We start from the raw sequence: 21,777 nt of genomic DNA on the forward strand, positions 1-21,777 counted from the left end.
ACTAGGGACATAAACTAATGGTGGGTGCAAACAGACACCTGGCTTCCTGTGCTGGGTTCTTGACTTGACCTGAGACAAACCAGTCAGCATGAGTAAGACAGTCCTGTGTCGCCCTTGTCCTGGCATGGGGTTGCTGTGACCTCAGTGGAGCCCCTAAGCATCTCACATGCCAGTTCCAAACTAGCTTGACAGAGACAGTGGGTGCTTAAGTGGGAGAGAGCTGGCTCCAGGGCCTGGGCCCTTCAGCCAAAATGCTGTCCTGCTTTTGTTTAATCCATGAAGTCATGACAAGCCCACCCCTCCTCTGGGAGACTTCCTTTCTGGAAGACCCTTATTAAAGCTCAGAGAGATTGGGAGTACAGGGAGCAGATGTAGCTCAATGTAGAATGTGTGCTTGGCAGCTTGAGGACCTGGGTCTAATTCCTGGAAAGTCGCATGTTCTAGAAATGCAGAAACTCCCCCAAGTGTCCAGAGGGCCCAGTTCCTCCCCTGCAATTAGAATAAATTGAGCCTATTCCCAAGCCAGGCAGTCATGCATGTATCCAGCATCCCACACATATATACACACATGCACACGCACATATATGCACATGTGCATGCACGTGCACACACACGTATCTGGGAACAACTTTTTTTTTTTTGAACCTCATAATCAAAATGGAATGGTTTTATAAGTGATATCATTATATTCATTTGGCAGAAGTTGGTTTGGGACCAACTTCTACCAAAAAGAAGCAACTGTTCTTCTTACATCCAACCTATGAGGAGCAATTTGCCACTCCTCCTCCTTATCCTTGGTCCCCAACCCCAGAGGATGCTGAGAAGGAAGACTTGCCTCCCAGAGGCCATCCTATCCCCAACACTTAGAAGGACCCAGAATGTCCTCCCAGAACACCCCCCAAACACCTCAGGTGCCCCTGTCCTGCTGCTCTGAAAAACCCATCCTTGACTTTTCAGTGTTCTTAAGGACCAGAAACCCAACTGTGTCTGTGCTGTTTGTAATTTCCATAATTATTTCCTTTTTTTAACCTGAGCATTTAGACAGTTCCTTTTGAAAATGTCAACCCGTCTTTAGCTACAGTAAGGGAAAGGAGGTTTGGTCTGTGGTTGGCCCTTCTTAAAGAGAGGCAAGCACACCTGGAGACCAGGCAGGGGGCAGGTGGAGATAGCAAGTGGAGGGAAGAGGCCCAAAGGGTAGGGGGCTCTCAGCAGCCTCTCGCCTCCTGCAGATTCTCCTTCCAAAGCCCATCTCTGTGGCGTCTGTGCTCCTCCAACACTGGCTCCCACTCCATCCCCTGCAGGGCACTCCCTGGCTCTGCTCCTGGGCAGTGCTGCCAACTATGATTTTCCTGCTCACCTCCTGAAACTGAATCTCACCCATCCCTGGAGAGTTCCAGCTTTCTAAGGTGATCAAAGGCTAGACATGATTTTTCTAAGGTATTTTAGGAGAGTTGATAAAGGATGGGGGGATCATTTCCATTCAGCCCCAGCCACCCAGATCATGTCTATGTTTTTTCATAAGAGTTTTATTTTCTTTTATTTTTTATGTTTCTGGTGCAGGGGATTGGACCCAAGGCCTCAGACCTGCTAAGCATACATTCTACATTGAGCTATGTCTGCTCCCTGTACTACCAACCTCTTAGCTTTAATAAGGGTCTTCCAAAAAGGATGTCTTCCAGAGGAGGGGTGGGCTTGTCATGACTTCATGGATTAAACACAGACAGCACTGTGGACTGAAAGACCCAGGTTCTAGAGTCAGCTGACCTCAGGACCTCAGGGTCTCAGGTCTATGGCCCCTTCCTTCCTGAATATTCTGAGGTTCTTCCACTCACTGCTCAAATGGCTCAGGACAATTAGTTTGACCTCTCTGTACCCCAACTTTCTCACCTTTCAGAATATTGTTTCCTGCCAGGTTTTGGTTCTATGGTAGCATTTTCAGCCTCTCGGGACTGACCAGTGAAGGAAGGTTTGTGACCAAAGGAGGCTTGGCCAATCAATTTACCCAAGTAAATCACAGTAGCTCTGTCCACTCACTGTGTGGAAGCTCTGCCACAGGGTTCATCCCTGCCCTTACTGCCAACAAGAACCAGTGTCTGTCCATAAGACGAGCTTGGGGGCCCTGGACAGCATAAATGCCCTCTGTGCCCCAGCAGAGCACAGGGGCAGTGGGGCGGCTAGGGAAGGCAGGCAGGAAGGCCAGCGGCTCGCCTCAGTGACCCCACCCCAGAGTTTGCATAGTCTTTGCCAAGCCAGCCCCAGTAGATGAGAGGACACTCCCAGGGTGAAAGGGTGGGAGGACACTCCCCACCCTGAGCTAGGCTGCAAGTCAGACTTTCCACACTGGCCCAGATATGGGGACAAGGCTCACTGACCCTCAGGCCCCAGCTCCCACCCCCACCACCTCCCTCTGGAGGACAGAGGCCTGTTTATCAGTCTGGGTGGGACCCAAGCCTGTGGGGAATTGAAAAGAAACAGGCGGCCTGGGTTGCCATTGTTTGGTTTAAACAAACCGCTGGCCTGGCCGGGGCTGACAGGGAGAGGTGTGAGGAGGAGGCTGCAGAACAGAGCCGGCCGGGCTGGCTTCTCTGGACCAGCACCCCCAGCCCAGTCCTGGTTCTCTCCATCTTGCCAGGGTGGCCCGCAGAGCTATTTGGGAAGAGTGGCTGCTAGGCTCCTATTGGTGCTGACCTTCTCTCGCGAAGGGATGGAAAGGTTCCTCCATGCTCCGACCCCTTGCTCTCAGTCCCTGGCCACATCTGGGCCTAATGCCAGCCCTGGACAATTTCAGAGCCAAAACTGGGGGAATCAAGAGACTGCAGAGGAAGGGTGAGGCAGGGCTGGAGCATGCGCCAGTGTACGTGTGCGGCTGAAGGTGAAGACGCTGGGTGCTCCTATCCCTCTAGGGAGGGCAGGAGAATGGAAAGAAGAGCCCTTACCTGCACTGGGTGGAGATAGCCAAGTGTGGAGGGCTCTTGGGTGCAATGGGGAGCAGGGTCCTTCTAGCCTCCTACTCCTTCTTCCAACCAAAGGTGACTTAGACCCTAGGGATGAACCTGGGAGAGGGATACTAGAAGGGAACTCCAAAGTGAAAACAATAGTGAGTGAGCTGCAGCCTAAAGGGAGGAGGTCCGGTGGGTTCTGGAAGGGCCAGTGGGCAGCCAGAAGTGGGGTCTCACCCCCCCCAACCAACTCTCCACCACTACCAAGTGGGGCCTTCCACCCCCTCCTCCATTCTCCCACACCCATGAGCGTCTCCCCATGGCAAGGGGCGAGAGCTGTCCCAGGAAGAGCTGGGTGGAAAGGGGGCCAGGGCACAGTTAGGTGTTGGCAGAATCAATTAAGCACCACGCTAATCACCATCATTAAGGCTATAAAACTCCACACCTAGGGGCCGCAGGGCTCCCTGGCATGGCCCGGGGCCTTCAACCGTGGCACAGACCCAGGGGCCCGGCTCCAGTCCTTTCATCTGAGCATCTCCCCGTCCTGCACAAACAGTAATTAGCGCCCACCCCCAGGAGCGCCTCATTATCCCACAGACACTGGAGCGGAGGGAAGGGGAAGAGAAGGAGGGAAACTGAGGCCAAAGAAACTGGCCAGAGCCTTGGCTGTCCAGCCCCTCCCTCTGGTTGCTCAGAACGCCGTTGGCCTAGTGTGCCAAAAGGCTCCAAAGTCGGCCAAATTCTCCCTCCCGAGAGGATGGACTGGTAAGCAAGTCCCTGAGAACAATTAGGTGCCCAGATCTGCAGGTTGACAATCAAGCGCTGGGCCCAACCTCAGGATACAAACCCTTTGGGGAGGGTCCTACCAGGATTTCCCAGAGGTCAGGTCTATCCTTCACCTCCAGGCCACACTCGGACACCTGTGTCTTCTCCTCCCAGGCCCCTTGGGAACTCCTTTGAAAGCTATAAACCACCCCCAGGAGCAGTCCTGCACCTCGTCTTCCATCTTGCTCAGCAGACCCAGGGGACTAAAGTATGGCGGCACTGGCCTATACTGCCCGGAAGTAACCATGGTTCTGCTTGTCTCTCATTTCAGGGCACTGACATCAAGAAAGGGAATATTCAGGGCCAGGTGCTAACACGTGAGTAAGAACCCCCCATGCCCCCTCCCCCAGCCAGGGCCCAGATAACAGTCATAAGAGTCATAATAACACAGCTTCCTGGTGCTGCTTTGCAATGTGCAAACACCAACCCCAGAGGTCCCTGTATACTCTGATGTCATCTCCACAAGTGCCTTGCAAGGTTGCTGTTTTTAAAGAAAATGAAACAGGCGTAGGACCTGTGTCACAGAGCTGGTAAGGGACAGAGCCACTATCAGAAGGCAGGTTCTGACTAAAGAATGCCTGTAACCCCTCCCCTCCCCTCCCCTTCTCCCAGCGCCCCAGACCCCTTCCTCAGGTCCCCACTCCCAAGGTGCACCCTAGACTCCATTCGAAGGGGAAACTCAGGTGGTGAGCTGGCCACAGACAAAGGACTGAAGGCAAAGCCTTAATGATCGTGAAGCAGCATGGGCTCGGGCCCCACAAATCCCAGCTCCAGCACTTCCTGGTGGCCTGGCTTGACCTCTTCCTCCATTTCCTCCTCCAGAAAATGGAGATCATACCCCACTGCGGAGGTGGGGGTAGGATGGAGATGCCATAAGTGGAGGTTATGCACCCCAGCCTTTACGTACCCTGCCTGAGTTTGCACTTCTAGAGGTTCTGAGTGGAGGATTCTTCAGGAAAGCCCTAGTGAGAGAGGTGGTCTCCATCTACCTGAAGATGAATCCCTAGCTACATAGAACCAGTGGCTTCCAACTTCAGACTTGTCCACCTAGAATCCTGGTCCTCTGACTTTGGCAGCATGGAATATGCCCACCTCAAGGGTACACAGCAACCCCCATGCCCACCAGCCAGGCCAGAAACTGTCACCTCCCACCTGTCCTCACAAACTCATTCACACTGGGACACTCAGCACCCCACGCTCGGATGTCTCTCCAGCACTGGCAGTGTTTGTGAAGAAATGCTGATTTACCCAGATTCACACACACCCTCTGAGCACGGCTCACAGGCTGTTCCCATACTCACACGTGCCCCAGCGTAGACCCCAAACCACACAAACCCACAGAGCTCCTGGCACACCCTGCTCTGTTCTCTCTGAGCAGGCGTACGTACACACACACACACACACACACATCTGATTTGTGATGGGAAAGATGAACAGTCAGGAATTCCCCTGGCTGGTGGCACATTGAAGGCCCCAGTGGCCGGAAGTGCACAATGAGGCACACTTCCAACAGCAGCAAACAGCCAGTCACTCTTTTGTTTAATGGTCAGGAGAGGAAAGTTGGGGGATGGCCATAAAGTACCACCGCTCCCTCCCACCAGCATCCTCACGGCACACACGCCCTCCCCACCCACCCCAGGAAGATTCTTGGCTCCAGCCTCACTCTCCTCCTTGGAGAGGGAGGTGGAGAGAGGGGAGGGGAGTGGGAGGGGGCACAGCGCTCTTGGAAGGAGGCCCAGTTTGGAAGTTTCAGTCCAAGCCAGCAAAACCCAGGTCCCTGCAGAGGCTCCAGGGAAGAATGAGAGATGTCTCCACCCCAGAACCCCCACCACCCACAGAAAAGGCCAGCCTCCCAGAGGGAGAGTGAAGGGGAGGGAGACGAACCTTCTCCCCAGTGCCCCCAGCGCCTATGATCAAACCTTTGAACCCAGTCCCACCCACCCCCGTAACCACTTCCAGATCCTCCAGACCCAGCCAAGAAACTGGCTTCTTTGGGGATTGAGTTCATAAGGAAATGCTGAAAAAATAAATAAAAATTCACTGCCAAACACACTCACAGGGGAAGATGGGCTTCTCTTGAGGCAGGAAATCCATCAGGATAAACTAAAGCAAAAACGGGCCAATACAGCACCCACTGACCCAGCAAGGCCTGGAAGCCACAGCGGCACCCCAGACCCTCATGCCAACCTGGAACATTTCCTCCAGAACCACCTCCTTCTCTCCCCCACCCCAGCCCCCAAAATGTACATCTTTAGTGAAGATACCAAAGGTGAGGTCCTGCCAAACATAATGGCAGGCAACGGGTAAACCTTCATCTGAGACCCCAGGAAGTTCATCAGGGCCATGAAAAGACACAGGTGATCATTTTTTAGAGTAGCCAGGAGCCCCTGGAAGCAGGAGCTCTGCCCTCAGTAGCAGGGATGTGAGCTCACCTGTCTCTCCTTTTCTCTACCTGTAGCCTACAAACCTCCCTCCCCACCAACAAACAGTGGCTTCCATCGCTACCAGCTGTTAGTTTATCTTCAGGAAAGGAACGAGCTCATCTCGCTTCTTCCCAGTGAAAACAAATCTCGAGGTAAGGCTTGTGCATTCTCCGTGCTGCAGCCAGGGTGGTGGACTCTTGGATAAATCCGCAGCTTCGTGCATTCGTGGGGATATCGGGACCTTGACCCCCACCCGTGAGCCAGAGAGAGTGGAGTCAATGTTTGGCATTTCTTGGGAGTGAAGTGGAATGAGCGCTCTAAAGGAGACATTGACCTCAGATGTGGTCTTCTCCCAGAAGTAAGTCCCAAAGACCAAGAAGCACCCCCGAAACCATGTGTGGCATGTGCAGGCAAATACCCCACAACACCTCGGCAGGTAATTGTACCCTGTAATTGAGTCTGATCTGGGCAAGAGGGCCCTGGAATGCCACCCTGCCGGTCTGTCTTCATTGGTGGCTAATTGCTCAGTCTGTCCTGCCATCTCGATGTTGGGGCAAAGACTTCCCCAGCCGCGCCCTCTCCACCAGCCTCTCTGAACAGCTGTCCTCGGACATTGGAGAGAATCTATTTCCCTTAGCTCCTAAAGACTAACCTGACCTGCTTGGCCTCAGTCCTTCTGCCACCAGGGCCAGGAAGCAGGAGGAGCCGTAGACCTGGCCACAGCAACCACTGCAAGTGACTCAGCTGTGTGAGCCACGCCCCCTGCAGTCCTAGATTTCTCTTGGGGGAATAGGGAATAAAGTAATCCCTGTGCACTTATCACCTCCCCAGTTCTAGGAAAGGGAAGGCTGTTCAGTATGCACTAGTGACAGTCCAAGGGTGCAAAGAGCACATCCCCTAGGCTGTCAGAAAGTGAGTGGGAGGGTGGATGTCATGGGCCAATTCCTCTCACCCAGTGACCCTGACCAACCTCCACCTACTGGGAAGCTGGTGCAGGTATAGTCACAACCCCGATGCCCGAGGCCCCAGGACAGAGGAGTGTGGAGTCCAGAACAGCACTGGTTCAGAGGTGTGCCGACCAGGGGCCACCAATCAGAGGCCTCCCAGGGGACCTTTCCACCTGTGAACCCTCCCCACCTGTCCTCACACCTTGCCAACTGCAAATCTCTTTAAATGGCTTTACCAAAGACAGACTTTGATGTTTGAATACAGTGAAGGAAGAAAAACTGCATCTTTCCCAGGCCAAGACAAATTTATCTAGCATCCTGGGTACCGATCTCACCAAAGATGTCAGGAAGTTCTTTCCACCAGCTCAGGCACTATGACGCTAAGAGGCCGGGAATTAGCACTATCACCTAGGATGTTCCCCACCCAAGGGACTCTCAAAAAGTAAGGCAGAGGCCTCAGAGACTCCCTGTTAGACTTCAGGTCCCAATGCAGAAGCCCTACATGGGAGATGCTCAGATAAGCTCATGCCCAAGGGCCTCTCCTGGGGGCTTCCTTTGAAGGGCAGAATGGAGAGGGAAAGAGAAAGTATTAGATGATACCAGGAGTAGTGACAGGGACCTGGGAAGAAGGGAGGCTGTGTATGTCCAAGACACTGCCCACCTCTGCCAAGCTGGGGCTCCTGATCTGATGGCAGCCAATCTCCAGAAAACAGTAGTGAGAGGGCCCAGCAAAGGCCACCTGTCATCCTAGGATACAGGCAGCAAGGCCGAGAGTCTGGATACTCATCAGTCCTAAAACCCTTTATGAATCCCTATGGACTTTTGCCCAAACCACCATTCCTGTGCACATGTACACACACACACACAAAGAGACACACAATTCACCTTCCACTCACATGAAAACTTACATCTGCGCACAGTCCCTTGGGCTCCTGTGCTGTTTCATTTGCTACCAGAAATGAAAGCAGGAAATGACCCTCCTAGATGAAAGTCACAGCCAAGATACCAGTCTTGCCCTGTGACAACCTTCCAGGTGCCTAGCCCTGTGTTCGGGGCTTCTGAGAAAACATAATCCCAGGGCTCAGGGCATTTTCCTGCCCTCCAGCAGCTTACGGTCTACTTTGGAACTGATTAAACAACAACATAGAGCAGTGTATAATTAAAGTGCTCAATTATGACCCTGAGGACACAAGAGATCACCAAGTGGGCTTAGTGATAGATCCCTTCCCTTGCTAGGTCCCCCTTTCTCCAGGACAGCATACTTATTCAGTCAGGCAGGGAGCAAAGGTGTTTTACCGCAGGGTGAGGAAATCTTCCTTCCACTCTCTAGCTAATGATGTGACTTTGAGGAGAATCAATTACCCTCTCTGAGCCTCAGTTTCCTCCCTAGAAAATGAGGTGATCATTTGCAGAGGAGCTACCGATGTCTGTGGCCCTGAGGCTACAAGGAGGAGGTGGAGCAAGGGCTGGACCCTACAGGAGGTTCACATCCTCGAGTAAAGGAACAGGGAGCTCCAGGCTGGGGAAACCAGAGATTTTAATTTTTAATGTGAGAAAATGAGGAAAGGAGAAACGGGAAGGTTGTAGAGATTCCCAACAGCCCTGCAGAAAACCTGTGGTATTGGCAGGGAGACCATGGAGAGCCATTAGAGATTGGTAACAGAAGTAACCCAGGACATCGCTCTTTAGAGACAACCAACCTGAGTGATCAGAGAGGACAAGAGGCCACCAGATGTGAGGCAGCAGGAGAGATTGCAAAACCAGAAATGGCAGCCTTGCTCAATGTCACAGTGCAGAGGGCCTGGCACACTCTGCGGCACCTGGGCAGTGCCCGGGGACCTGTGCAGCCCAAGGCTGGACCAACACTCAGGAAACCAGGACATGGGGCTCTGCCAATGAATACAGTCCCCAGGACCTGCCGTGGTCTAGTTTTCTCTCCATGGGAATGAAGCTGTGGAGGGAGGGGGTGTGGTGTAACCAGTGGCTTTGTCTCCTGGATATACAGGAGGGACGACTTCTAAAGACTGAAAGGGAAAGGTCAAGCTCTGGGAGCTGGGAAGCGGGCATCTACTGAGATGGTTAGCTGAGCAATTATAAGAAGCTTTGGCAAAGTGGTTTTGAAACTGAAGTAACCTAAGGGTTCCCAATGTGATACAGTGTTCACTGAAAAAACATGGCGGAAAACCAATCTTTTAAGAATCATGTTCTAGTCCTAACCAGACCCCTGCCTTTCCTGAGGCTCATGTGTAAATGACAGGCTGAGGGTGAGACCGAAGCTCGAGGTTATTGAAACTGAACCTATCAGGACTGTGTAGATAGGCACTGCTCAGAACCAAGGGGGTGACCTCTCCAGAGGATTCCTGTTTTCCTGTAACTCAGGACAAGACATGTGGTCAGCAAAGGAGGACATTTTGACCTTCAAACATTCATCACGTGACTTTGGACAAGCCATCTCACATCCCTGAATCTTGATTCCTACCTCATCAAGACCAGGCCCTGAACTAGCTGTTCCACAACTGAATGACCGGGGACTGATTTACTCACTTCTTCCTGGGCTCTTCTCATCTGTGTTCTGTCATAGGAATGCAGAGAGTGGACAAGGCTTGACTCCCCTGGCCAACCCAACACTTCTGACTGGACACCTCCCATCAGGCTTCCTAGCCAGTGGGCCCCCAGGACCATGGCAAGGGCCTCAGGGGTTCCAGCTAGTTAGAGAAGCCCTGTGGCACCATGCCCTCCCCCTCCTTCCACAGCCCCTGACTGACCAGTGCCCTCCACATTCCCCAGACTACCCAGGTCCTAGGGTGTGCAGAACACAGTGAGGGTGCTGGTAGTGCAGGAGGGAACCACCTGTCCCCGATCTCGTAGACTTAGGTGTCACCACGTGTGGCCCATGGGAGCTGGCACTTACAGAGAGCAGGGTAGACATTCAAGCAGCTTAAGCATAACTGGGCCCCAGGTGGGGGAAGAGCAGGGGACCCTGAAGACCCAAGGGCCTGAACTCAGGACTGGTCCAGTTGTACTGTCATTGTCCCAAAGGGGCCATGCTTTGCCTTCTTAGGTGGGGTTAGTGTTACCTCAGGCCTCTGACGTGCTGGACTCCCAGCTCTGCTTCCTGTCCTCACTCTGCACTCTCCTCATACCCAAAGTCCCAGATCTGACCTCTGGGCTCATCTGTGATTCTTCATAGTCTCCCTACATGCGCTCCTAGAAGCAGCCTCGGATTTGGCCTCCAGATAGATTTTGTAGAGTCTAGAGGAACCAGCTGAAGCCGTTGAGAGGCCCCTCGCACAGACTTCACGTGCCCCTCACAAGCTTTACATTCATGTTAACCCACCCACCACTCTCGCCCAACAACCGACTTGCCCCTGCCTGCTGACCTGGGCACACCACTTCTCCCTCCCCCAGTCCTGGAAGGCCCTGCCCACCTCAAGGGCACCCATCACCTCCTCATGCTCTCCACAGTAACCCCTGGGCTGTTCCCTCTCAGCCAAGCCTGGCACTGCCCTCTCCTGTTAGTGTCCCCTGCACACTGTCCCTTCCTATAAACATTCTGTCAGACCTCCTCGGGCACCTGCTTCTATCTCTCTGGTCGTGCTACGAAATCCCATTCTGGTGTCGGCTTTTCCTCCACCACGAGGGCGTGGATTCCTTGAGAGAGGTGCTCACCTCTGCCTTCCTTCTTTTCTCCACTTGTCACTGTGCCCGGCTCCCCGCGCACACACAGATCTGCATTGTCTCACACCCCCCACATTCATCAACTTCCTCCAACACTTGAAACGACAGTCACCTTGGTGAGCACAGTGCCCACAAATGACAGTCTCCACACCAAATGTCTTCCCTGTCACCAGCGTGCCCTGCCCTTCACCAACCTTCACCTTGCCCCACCATGTTCCGTGGGCAGTTGAGCTCCAGCACCTCCTGGGGGCAAACGAGAAAACCGAAGTGCACAACAGTAAGCGGTGGGATTGACTCAAGTTCTGCAGTGAAGACTTGACCAGTTTTCTTCTGAGCCCTGGGGAAGGGTCATTCTCACTGTGGCAACGCACCCACATTCCTTCTCCCTCCACCCAGACCGCCAGACTTCTGGGCCTCAGAGCAGGGACAGACAGAGAGAAATAGCATCCTGCTGCCCGGAGCCCCAGGCAGTCTGTCCTTCCCTCATGCCCTTCCCAGATAAAAAGTTATGACTGAGCTCCTGGGGAGCTGTGATCTGCACCATGCCACGCTCCAGTCGCCTCACACTCCTCTGGTGAATGAGCTGGGGGCATTCTCTCTCTGTCCCACAACAGACACATGCCAAAGCATGCTTCTGAGCCACTCCAAGGCCATGTGCCAGGATTGTGCCACAGTACCTGGGCAGGGACTGGAGGGACAGCTCAGTTACCCCCTCACAGGGGCACACAGGGGCCTTCAGAGGGAAAGCTCACTTGTTGCAAAGCAGGATGGGATGGCAGGCAAGGGTCCTCGGGGTTCTGGGCCAGGCAGCCATAGCTTCCCCGCAGCACCACAGGGGTTAGAAGGCACAGGCAGAGACCCGCCATACAGTGGGCTTGAAGACTTGCTTGTAGCATCTGAGGCCTGCAGGCTCCCTGGTGAGTGAAACGTGGGCATAATGGGGCCAAGGGCAAGAAGGCCCCAGAGCCCCAGGCAGCATCAGCAGTGGGAAGCTTTTGACTGGCAGGAACAGGCTGCAAGGGACTCCAGGGACCTGAGGCAGTGAGGGGCACATGGATTATAGTGAAGTTTGGAGGGAAGAGGCCCCAGGGGAAAGGGGCCCTGCCTGGAGAACAAACCCAACCCTCAGACAGCCCCCCTCCAGCTCACACACAGACAGACACAAACACACACAGCCCACTGCAAAACAGCCCAACCAACCCCCATGACCTCCCATGGTGGTTCACCTGGCCCAGCACCAGACCCCCCAGGGCCAGCCCCTGATCACCGTGTGGGCTTGCGGCAGGCTGCTCTCTTCTGCCTCCGAAGGGCCCTACCCACCTAGCAGGGTCGGTAGGACTAGGGGCCTGGCAGCCACCCAGCTGGAGCCATCCTGGGCAACGCTCAGCCAGGAGCCCGGGCTAGAAACTGCCTGAAATCTCTGTAGGCATTAGGCAGATGTCCTGGAGAAGCATGCCCCTGTCCACCCACACACGAGCCACCCCACGTAATATCGGACCCATCATGCAGAGACAACAGAAAGTCCCCAAGGCCCAGCCAACCATTGCCACTACCAAATGTTGGAACTGATAAGTGGGAGCTACCCTAGCGGCTCTCAGGCCTCCTCCTCTGGCTCTCTTCCCAGTCCTCACCCTCAGCCTCAAGATGGAGAAGGGAGGCCTGGATGATCCGCTCGCTGGACATCTGGGGATCATCCTTCCACTTTCCAGTCCTCCTGGGTTCTCCTCTTCAGAGGAGACCTGGAACCCCTCACCACCCTGGAACTGCCCTGGCCCCCCTGCCCTCTCACGCCAACCACAGACCAAGTGTCACCTCTACCCCAAAGCCTCCGGAGCCCACAGGATCAGCCACTCAGCAAATATTCTCCAGGAGTAATCGCATGTGATGGAACGAGGGCTTTTCAGCTCCTGAGTGAAAGTCTCTGGATGTCATTTAATGGCACAAAAAATAAAAGGCTCAGGCCTCCCGCCCACCACCACTAGGACATCATTAATCTCGGCAGAAAGGCATCAGCGCTTCTATCAGGGCAGCCGGCCCCAGACGAGCCAGACAAATTACAGACCTGAGCCCGGCTCTCCGCGGGGCGGTTATTAGGTTGGAGTTGAATTCTTGTTGTTTTCTTCAGGGCCACTGTCCCCTGACAAGAAGCAGTGCCCTGCCAAGTGGGAGAGTAGAGCAGGGAAGTGGGTAGCTGCCTTGATTAGATAGGAGTCACCTGCCCAGGGGACAGGGCAGCTCACGCCAGGTGCCCAGGTCCCTCCAGAGCAGGAGGCCAAGCTCAAGGGCTCAGAACCCTGCCCCTTGTTCTCCAGCCCACCCCGGGCTTCCCAGTCCCCACTCCCCAGGCTGAGAGGGATACACTTCAGAGCAAGTGACAAGACAGGCAGGAAATGTCCTTGGCAAGACAGGGGTCAGGAAGCACTATCCTATGCTGGTGGAAAGTCTAAGAGTGGACCCAGGAAGGGACTGTGGGCCTCCGTCAGGGACCCCAGCTGCAAGCTGTGCCGCTGGTCAAGGCCTCCCCTCCAAGGACTTGCTTGTTATTTGTCCCATGTCGGTTGTCATGTTAGAAGCTCATTGAGAGCAGGAGTGAGCCTGGGTAAAGCAACTCACCCCCCTTGCCTGACAGAGGCCCAGGGACAGCTGCCAGTGTTAGATGGCGGACCCTGCACCCCAGGTCCCCTCAGTCAGAGCATATACGTTCTAGCATTCTCCTGAGCCCGTGAGGGTCAGAGCTCAGGACAAAGTGGAGCATCCCTTTCTCAGTCTATTGGAGGCCTGTTTGGCCCTCACAGGCCGGAGGGAGCTGGCTGGGATCACGTGGTGAGCCGCTCCCAAATTGTGCAAAGACAACCCCTTGGATTCAGGACCTGGAAGTGGAAAAAGTGACTGCCAAGACATCCTCCAGGGTCATTTCCAAATATCCCAGCCATGGCTGTCCCTCGGACTGAGGTCAGAGAATGAGGGCCTCCTCAGAAGACAGGGGTCCTTCATTCCACCTGGTGCCCGACAGGAGGGCAGGCGCAGGGTGTGGGCTCAGAAACCCCCCAAGCCTTAGACAAGCCTTCCTCCAACCCATCCCACCCAAACGTCACTAGCATCCAACAGCCCTCACCTAAGACGGACTCCAGTGGCACTGACCAGCAGAGGGACGGCCTCGAGGCAGGGCTGTGCAGCTGGTCCTGCAGAGTGGGGCCACGCAGGGACCAACCTGCAGCAGCCCTGACCCGAGGAGCGTAGGACGTTGTATCGCTGCCACTGTACAGCTCAAGAGACAGACTCCCCCCAGAGACCTCTGAAGTGCACTCACTGCCCCTGCCCTGTCCCAGGAAGAGTCCAGCTTTGCTGCAAGTGCAGTGGCCCTGGCCCAGACGCTGTCCCACCCTCTTCCTGCGTGGCAGCAGCCTCCTGCAGCTCGGGGACAGAACAGTACCGTACAGGAAGGGGCTTTCCTCTGAGCTGCGACCACGGAAGCCACAGCTCCCCGTCTCTCCCCACACACCCCTGAGGGCCTGACTCACCCCTCTTCCTTCTAGAACTTGCTCAGGGTCAGTTCCTCTCGCCCTCTGTGGCAGGAAACAGAGTGGTGGGGGTGTTTAAGGAGTCCTGGGTGAGCCAGGGGAGGAGGCCGCCTGAGGCTAGCCAGCACACCGCCTGGGTGCCAGAGCTGCCCAAGGAGCCTGAGAACCACAAGGTTGTCGGAAATGGGGATGGGAATAAGCCTGAGGCACCGGGGACAACTCTGAGCCAGAGAGAAGGCAGCTTCTGAGCTGGCAGGCCTGTTCTCCTGTGTGACGGGAGCCTGCTCTCTCTCAGGGTGCAGGGGATTTCTTTCCACCAGTTTGCCCTGATCTCGTGACTGGTTTCAATTCCCTCCTTACCACGCAGGTTCCTTCCTGTCCTGCTCAGTGGGGAAGGCCCCTTATATCTTCCACGCACCAATTTAACCATGAGCCTTTTCCTTGGCATGCACGTGAACACACACAAACATGTACAACATGCACACGTGCAAAAGTTTCCCAGGCTCAGACCAGAATTCCTTTCCAGCCATCACAACCCCTGAGGTGCAGAGGCTCCCTCCAGACACAGGCCCTCCAAAGGGACTCTGGAGTGACAAAAAGCCACACTGTGGAAGCACCAGTGCCTTCAGCTCCCCATTCAGCAGGCCAGGTGCTCGGTACCTCTTCTGCCCTTTCCCCAAGATACTCCTGCAAGCCCTGGATCTGCAGCTCTCAAGTCCATCCAAGCAGGGGGACACTGAGTAGGACTGCCTCCCAAGAAGTTTTCTCCCCAGTAGCTCCCTATGCCCCATCATCTCCACAATCCGATCCTTAATGTGCCTAGTGCTCCTGGGACACACAAAGCTCTGCAGAGGTGTCCTATTGCTGCTGCTATTATTGTTATTTGCATTATTACTGTTATTGTGTTTGGGGTTTGGGATCAAAAATTGTCCTCTCCTTGAGGATGTCCTTGACATCTGGAGGGAGAAGGTAAGTCGAGAAGAGGAACACTTTGGTGGAAAATGTTCTTCTTGTTCTGAAAAAGTGATGGGTACACACAGGGACCAACAGGTGTGGCATGGGTGGCCTGTGGCTCTCAGGTGAGGCTCTAGGAATTCCAGGGTAGGAGATGACTGGTTTTGACCAGACCACAGCATATCTGCCACTTGCCTAACTTGCTCCAGACAAGGCCTTTCCCAAGTGTTCTCTCTACCCAGGGAAGGTTGCTGGATTTAGACCCCAAAAGAAAAAAAGAAAAAAAAAAAAAAAATAGGATGTATTTCAATTTCAATTAAATTTGAAATCTGGTTAAACAATGAAAACATTTTTAGTGTAAGTATTCTCTGTGTAATAGGTGGAACACACAACAAATTATTTGTAGTTTATCTGAAATCCAAACTGGGTTTCCTGTATTTTCCTGGCAATCGTCGGCCCAGGGTTCCCTGAGGCTCAGGCTTTGGGAAACAAGAGCATGGGAATGTGCCTCTGACCACTTCCCTCACCTCTCCCTGGTGCTGGTGCCCGGGGCTGGCTGTGCCCTCCTTGCCCTGCCATGAGGCCTGTTCACACTTGCCCCAGAAGATGCGACCCCTGGTGTGTCATCTCCTGAGGAGGGCCCCTTCCAACCCGGGCACTGCCGAGCTTCTCCAGGTCCCAGTCCGGGCATGTCTCCCATGCTCACCCCGCCTCCAGGATCCAAGTGCCATCCTGGTACCTCCACCACAGGGACAGGCCTGCTACAGGTGGTGGCAAGGGAGAGATTGTAAGAACCAGCACAGGCAGTCCCGCCAGTCTTGGCCACAGCACCTGGGGTGACCAGGTGTGGAAAGAAGAAGCCATAAAGCCTCAGCCATGGATCAGGAACGCTGCAGGAAGAGGGGGTGGGCGGAGGGCGTGACCTGCCCACTTGATTGGCATTTCCTTTCTGCACAGTGGGGGGGGGGGGTGACTTGTACTAAATATTGTTTGTTGTTGTTTCTGGACTGGGGATTGAACCCAGGGCCTCTTGCCTGCGTGGCAAATGCTCTGCCACTAGGCTATATCCCCAGTCATAGTATGCTAAATAAAGGGCCCTAGGAAAGGAGTCCCAAGGTAGCCTTGGTCTGGAATTAGTCCCCAGTGTCCTCTGACAATCAGGCAGCTAACTCTGCTACTTCTCAACCGCTCTGCTCGTATCTATGGGCTCCCCAGCAGCTAGGGGACAGAAGGCGTCCCAGGTACTTTGTCCTCAAAGTCCCAGAGCCAAGGGAGTCTGCTGGCTGCATGCCCCCAAAGCTGGCCTTTCCCTGTCAGATCCCTGCCAGCTCTCAGGTACCTGGTCCTCTCTTACTCTCCGTATGGCTTATCTGTCCTTCCAGGCTCTTGGAAAATGGAAAACTTTTTGAACCGCTTCCATCTGAGAGAGCCTGAAGCAAGTACCCAGTTCATGACCCAGAACTACCAGGACTCACCAACGTACCAGGCTTCCAGAGGAGTTTTCAAGGATTTCAGGGACAAACCCAAGCAGAGATAACTGCCTGCTGGACCAAGGCTTCAACTTTTAGGCATGTGTCCACATTGCCTACCAAACGTCTGGGGACCAACCCCTCTGGTGGTGGATCCCCTATCTTCAAAATTAAAAAAAAAAAAAAAAAAAAATCCAGGACTTGATGGTTTGTTTCCTAAACCTTCAAAACTAACAAGGGGAAACCAGCCAATATCCGTCCCTGGGGTTTGGGGTTTTCCAGAAATTACAAGTGGGTGGGGCAGGGGATGGATGGACAGGCAGGAAGCAGAAATCACTGGGTCCCTCAGTCACTGTGTGCCTTTGAGCAAATCACTCATCCTCTCCAAAGCTCTGCCTCCAGCCATGGCACTGCGCAGACAGAAGCAGTAGGGGATGTGGACTCATGTCCACGGACCGCTCCAGTTCTGACATGCAGCAGTGTTCTCTCAACCAGTTGTTGGCATCTATCCTTGTGCTAGGCAGGGGACTGGACTGTGTGGGTGAACAGGTCACACAGGACACAGCGCTGCCTCAGGGAGCTTCCCTTGGGGGGGTGGTATTCATCAGATCACCACTGGAAAATTATAACCAACTGTGCTAAATACTGGGAGGGTAGAGAGGGGGCTGATTTCTCTTTCTTCTCTCTTTGTTACTTTCTTTTACACTGGTGATCGAACCCAGAAGCACTTTATCACTGAGCTGCATCCTCTGTCCTTGGTATTTTTTTTATTTTGAGACAGGGTCTCGCTAAGTCACTAAGTCTGGCCTCAAACTTGTGATCCTCCTGGCCTCAGCCTCCTGAGTCCCTGGGATTGCAGGCATGGGTCACTGTCTCCAGCTCAAGGGGATAAAGGACTCAGGCAAGGCCTCTCAGTAAAAGTAATGTTTAACTTCAGGGTTGGAAAGTGAGGTAGGGCTTAATTTGGGTGGAGATGGGGGCAGAAGTCATTCCAAAGTTCCTCCAGATGCTGTGGAGGACAGATGCTGTGGCATCTCCTAGGAAATGAAGGGCCAGAGGTATAGGTGAAAAGAAGTATGTAAGGAAGAGAATGGATGGGTAGCTGGGCCGGGCCAGGTCACCCCAGGCCTTGTACCACCTTAAAGCTTTGAACTGAAACCTACAATCAAAGGGATATCATCGAATGGTAAATAGATTGAGGTGATAGGTGACATAAGCAGAGTATGCTTTTATAAAACTATGCAGTATCTCCAGGGAAATTCTCAGCATTTATTTCCCTTGAACTTCTCCTGCAGACCTCTTGGCTTTCCCACCCAGGGGCCCCCTGGAGATGTCGCTCAGCTAGTCTCTTGTACAGCCTTAGCCTTGGCTCCCCAATTCCCCCACCACTGGTTCCTCAGCTCTGCCTAACACCCCCTCAGTTCAGTTTCCCTCCAAGACTTAATAAACCTCTCTCTTTGGCTAGGATGTAGCAGCGTTGGTGACTCATGGGTGCAAAGTGCTTTGAGATCCCCAGATGAAAGGCACAGACTGCAGCTGGGCACAGGTTATTACCATGTCCCAAGGTAGAATAAGCCAGGGGACCCTGCTGACCCTCAGCCTAGCTGAGCACACTTGTAACTAACTGGACAGTTTTCGTAGGGGTCTCTGGAGAAAGCAGCGAGACAGGAAATGGAGTCTGTGACTGTGGAGACAATTGGATGATCCTCCTCCCCCGCCCCCCCCCCCCCCCCCCCCCCCCCCGCAATTGATAGATTCGGTTCCTTGCCCAGAAAATGCACAGCAAACGCCTGTGTTCCAGAAGGGCACTGGATGCTGGCCCCGGGCAAAAGGGACTTCCCCACTCCCTCTGCCACACCAGGCAAGCCTGCAGGCAGAGATAAAATAAAGAACCAGAGGAAGTGCCCTTCTGAGTCCCCTACTCCTGGGGACCTTCTCCTAGTAGTCCCCACCCCACCAGGTATAGAGTGTAATTGGCAGCTCCGGCGGGTGCCCAGGGCCAGGATAAATAGAAGGTCAGTTTGCTAGAGCAGCCCCAAATCCAGACACATCCTCCCTTCTTCTGCTTTTAATTCCTTGTGGCTAGCATGTTTATTTTGGGCAAGGGAAAAAAAATCGGATGTTTATCCTTCGAGGAAATTATCGGCTTGCTTTCTTTCCTCCCCCCACTTCTCTTGCCCTAGTGTTCTGGGCTTTGAGTTCAGCTGCAGGAGAGACCCCCACCCTTCCAGTTCCAAAAAGTAAAAAAAAAGAGAAGACAGCTGGCCCAGACTCTAGGCTGAAACCAGCCCTGCCAGGCCATCCCTGGAAACCACAGAGGAGGAGGACCCAGGGCAGAGGGGAGGCCCAGAGGCCACGAGGGGACCTTGGGGGATCATCTTTGACTCAGCTTTTTTGACTGCAAAGTTCTTTGGTCCTTTACCCCTGTTCTTTTCACTACCTCCTCCTGGTGGAAACAAGAGGGACATGTAAATTGCCCTGAGATCACTAATGAAGCAGCCAAGCAAGATTGAAGGAAGTATCGGTGACCCCTTTACAGGGACAAAGACAGCCAACATTAACATCATCATCATCATTGTCAGACACCATTTATTGGGCGCTTACTGCATACCAGGCACTGTGCCACATGCTTTATATGTGGTATCTCATTTAAAGGATTCCCACTCTGATTCACAGTCTGCCAGAGGTCTTCGTACATGTTCTCTCATTCAGTTGTCACAAAAACCTAATAATGTAGATAGTGGGGTTCTCATTTTGGAGATGAGGAAACATTCCTGTTGCATAAATAGTATCTATGGGATCTGTGATTAACTCGAACCCTCTCACCATAGTATTTAGAGGTAAACAGCACTTTAATTTTACCATCTGGGCAATATAAAATATTTTTTCACATTCAGGAGCTGGAATAAACCAAAGAGGAGAGGCTGGTACTTCCAGGGGAATTTAAATCTTTAGGCATCCTGGGCCAGGTATGATTTGTGGAGAGGGAAAGGGCTTCTGAATACTCCAGGCAACAGCCTGGCCCAGTCCCAGGCCATTACCACCCCTTCCCACCTGCCCAAGGGACAAATCCAACAGTTTACCATCCCTCGACCCACTGAATCACCTGGCTCCCTCCCCATCTCCCTTTGGTAAGGAAGAGAGATACAAAAGGACAGAAAGCCACCTGGGAAGACTCCATGGTGATGGTGGTAGTGGTAATAATGGTGAAAGTGGTGATGGTGGTGATGATGGTGATGCAGATGCTAATGGTGGTGATCGTGGTAATGATAGTGATGATGATATTGGGGAAGGTGGTGGTGATAGTGATGGTGATGGTGATGGTGATGGGCGTGGTGGTTACAATGGTGATGCTGGTAGTGGTGATGGCAATGATGGTGATAATGGTGACAATGGTGCCCGTGGAGATAGAGCCAGGTGTTATAGCAGAGCAGCCAGGGGATGAGAAGCAAGCCCGGCATATGCATTAGGTGGTATAGTTATGAAAGCACAACAAACAGACCTAAATTTACATAGAATGTGTGCCACTTGACAGCCCAGTGACCTTGGGCAATTTACTTAACCATTTCAAACCTGTGTTTCAAGTGCAAAAAATCAGTCCAATGAAAAAAATGGAAATAACTGCCTTCCTCCCAAGAAGTGTCACCATGGTTAAGTGAGATAGCAGGGAAGACCCAAGCACAATGCCCGGCAGGCATGTTTTCCTCTCCTTCCCTGCCTCCACTTCACCTGTTCAGCTCCCCAGCTCGGCTGCAGCAGCGAGGCTGAGGGTGAGACACCATCTCTCCCAGATGAAAGCCCCTCCCACAAGACCCCTAGAGCCTCAGCAGCACCAGGGAAAGGACCAGCTGCCAGGGGAGCCTCAGGCCCCAGCCCAGCATCCCCCTCCCAAGCTGAGCAAAACATCGGAGGCTTGGATCAGGAAAGACACCCAGTTCCTTAGCAACTAGCAAGCATTTCCCTGTAAAGACAAAGACCCTTCACTCAGAATGTTCCCTCCCCCCAGCCTCTCCAGGTGTCTGATCTGCTTTGCAGGAACGTGGCTAGGGGCACCCACCCCCAGGACCTCTAGGAGCCTCCAGCATGGCCCACCATCCTGGTCATCCTGATAGTACCTGCAATGATCCCAGAATACTTCCATCCTGGTGCTAATTACCTTTCCCCTCTACCCACAGCTGCTGCTGGGAGACCCATGAGCTGCACGTATGTACACACTAATTCCCACATATATGCTTCTGAGGTTCTTGCTCCATTTTAGAGATCAGAAAATAAAGGTGAAAGAGAGGAGCAGTTCCTAAGTTCCCAGCTGCCTCCTCCTCAGCACTTCGAAGCAGGAGCTGAAGAGGATGGTTCAGGGACAGGTCAGGACAAGGTCCTAGGGTATCTTAGAAGATGTGAACCGGGAAGGTGGAAAGGCTTTGGAAAGACGGGAAACCCATACCACGACAGTGCTCTCAGAGTGAGTTCACCTTGGAGCCACCTGACAAATCATTCTGTTTAACAAGGAGAGAATATCTTAAAGGAAATGTTTCCATAGAAAAGGAAAGGAAGAGAAAGAGTTAGAAAGAGAAGGAAATAGATACTGATATGAACCCTGGGCCTCCTGCATGCCAGGCAAGTACTATACAACTGAGCCACATCCCCAACCCCAAGAGAAGGAAACAGAAGAGACATTACTAGAACTTCCAGAGGGGAGTGGCGATCTACTACCAATACCAGCTTCACCATCTACTGCTGTGTGAGCCTGGTCTAGTCAGCCACCCTCTCTGGGCTCAGTTTCCTCAACTATCAAATAGTTTGGGATAGGTGTTCTGAAGGGTTCCTCCAGTTGAATGCTCTGGGATTCTTTATGTTCATTTTGGGGAGAGGTAGAGAAAGCCACCACCACTGTCCCCTTGTCTGGAAATAATGAGCAGAAGCAACCAGGGAAGAGTAGAATGAGCATTCTCAGAATTCAGAATGAAAAAGAGTATTTGGCTGCAGAAGCCAAATAACCCCAGTGGGAGGCCCAGGTTAAAGAT

The 21,777-nt window shown here is 53.3% G+C and overlaps 1 protein-coding gene and 1 non-coding gene across 3 annotated transcripts in view; one reads left to right on the forward strand and one right to left on the reverse strand.

Moving 5' to 3' along the window:
• Pebp4 (phosphatidylethanolamine binding protein 4) overlaps window positions 1-16,949 on the forward strand; it is a 217,918-nt gene extending 200,969 nt beyond the window's left edge. For both annotated transcript variants that reach the window (XM_047548895.1, XM_047548896.1), the window contains 3 exons: window positions 4,036-4,081; window positions 6,223-6,339; window positions 16,670-16,949. In XM_047548895.1, coding sequence (XP_047404851.1) covers window positions 4,036-4,081; window positions 6,223-6,339; window positions 16,670-16,824 — 318 coding nt within the window. In that variant the 3' untranslated portion in view covers window positions 16,825-16,949. The remainder of the gene's footprint in view (window positions 1-4,035; window positions 4,082-6,222; window positions 6,340-16,669) is intronic.
• Window positions 643-709, reverse strand: LOC124984122 (small nucleolar RNA SNORD47). The gene has a single exon (XR_007108582.1). It is a non-coding gene; the product is annotated as a small nucleolar RNA SNORD47 (small nucleolar RNA).
• Window positions 16,950-21,777: the final 4,828 nt, after the last annotated feature.

This window comes from Sciurus carolinensis, chromosome 4 (assembly GCF_902686445.1).
Source record: "Sciurus carolinensis chromosome 4, mSciCar1.2, whole genome shotgun sequence".
NCBI lineage: Eukaryota > Metazoa > Chordata > Mammalia > Rodentia > Sciuridae > Sciurus > Sciurus carolinensis.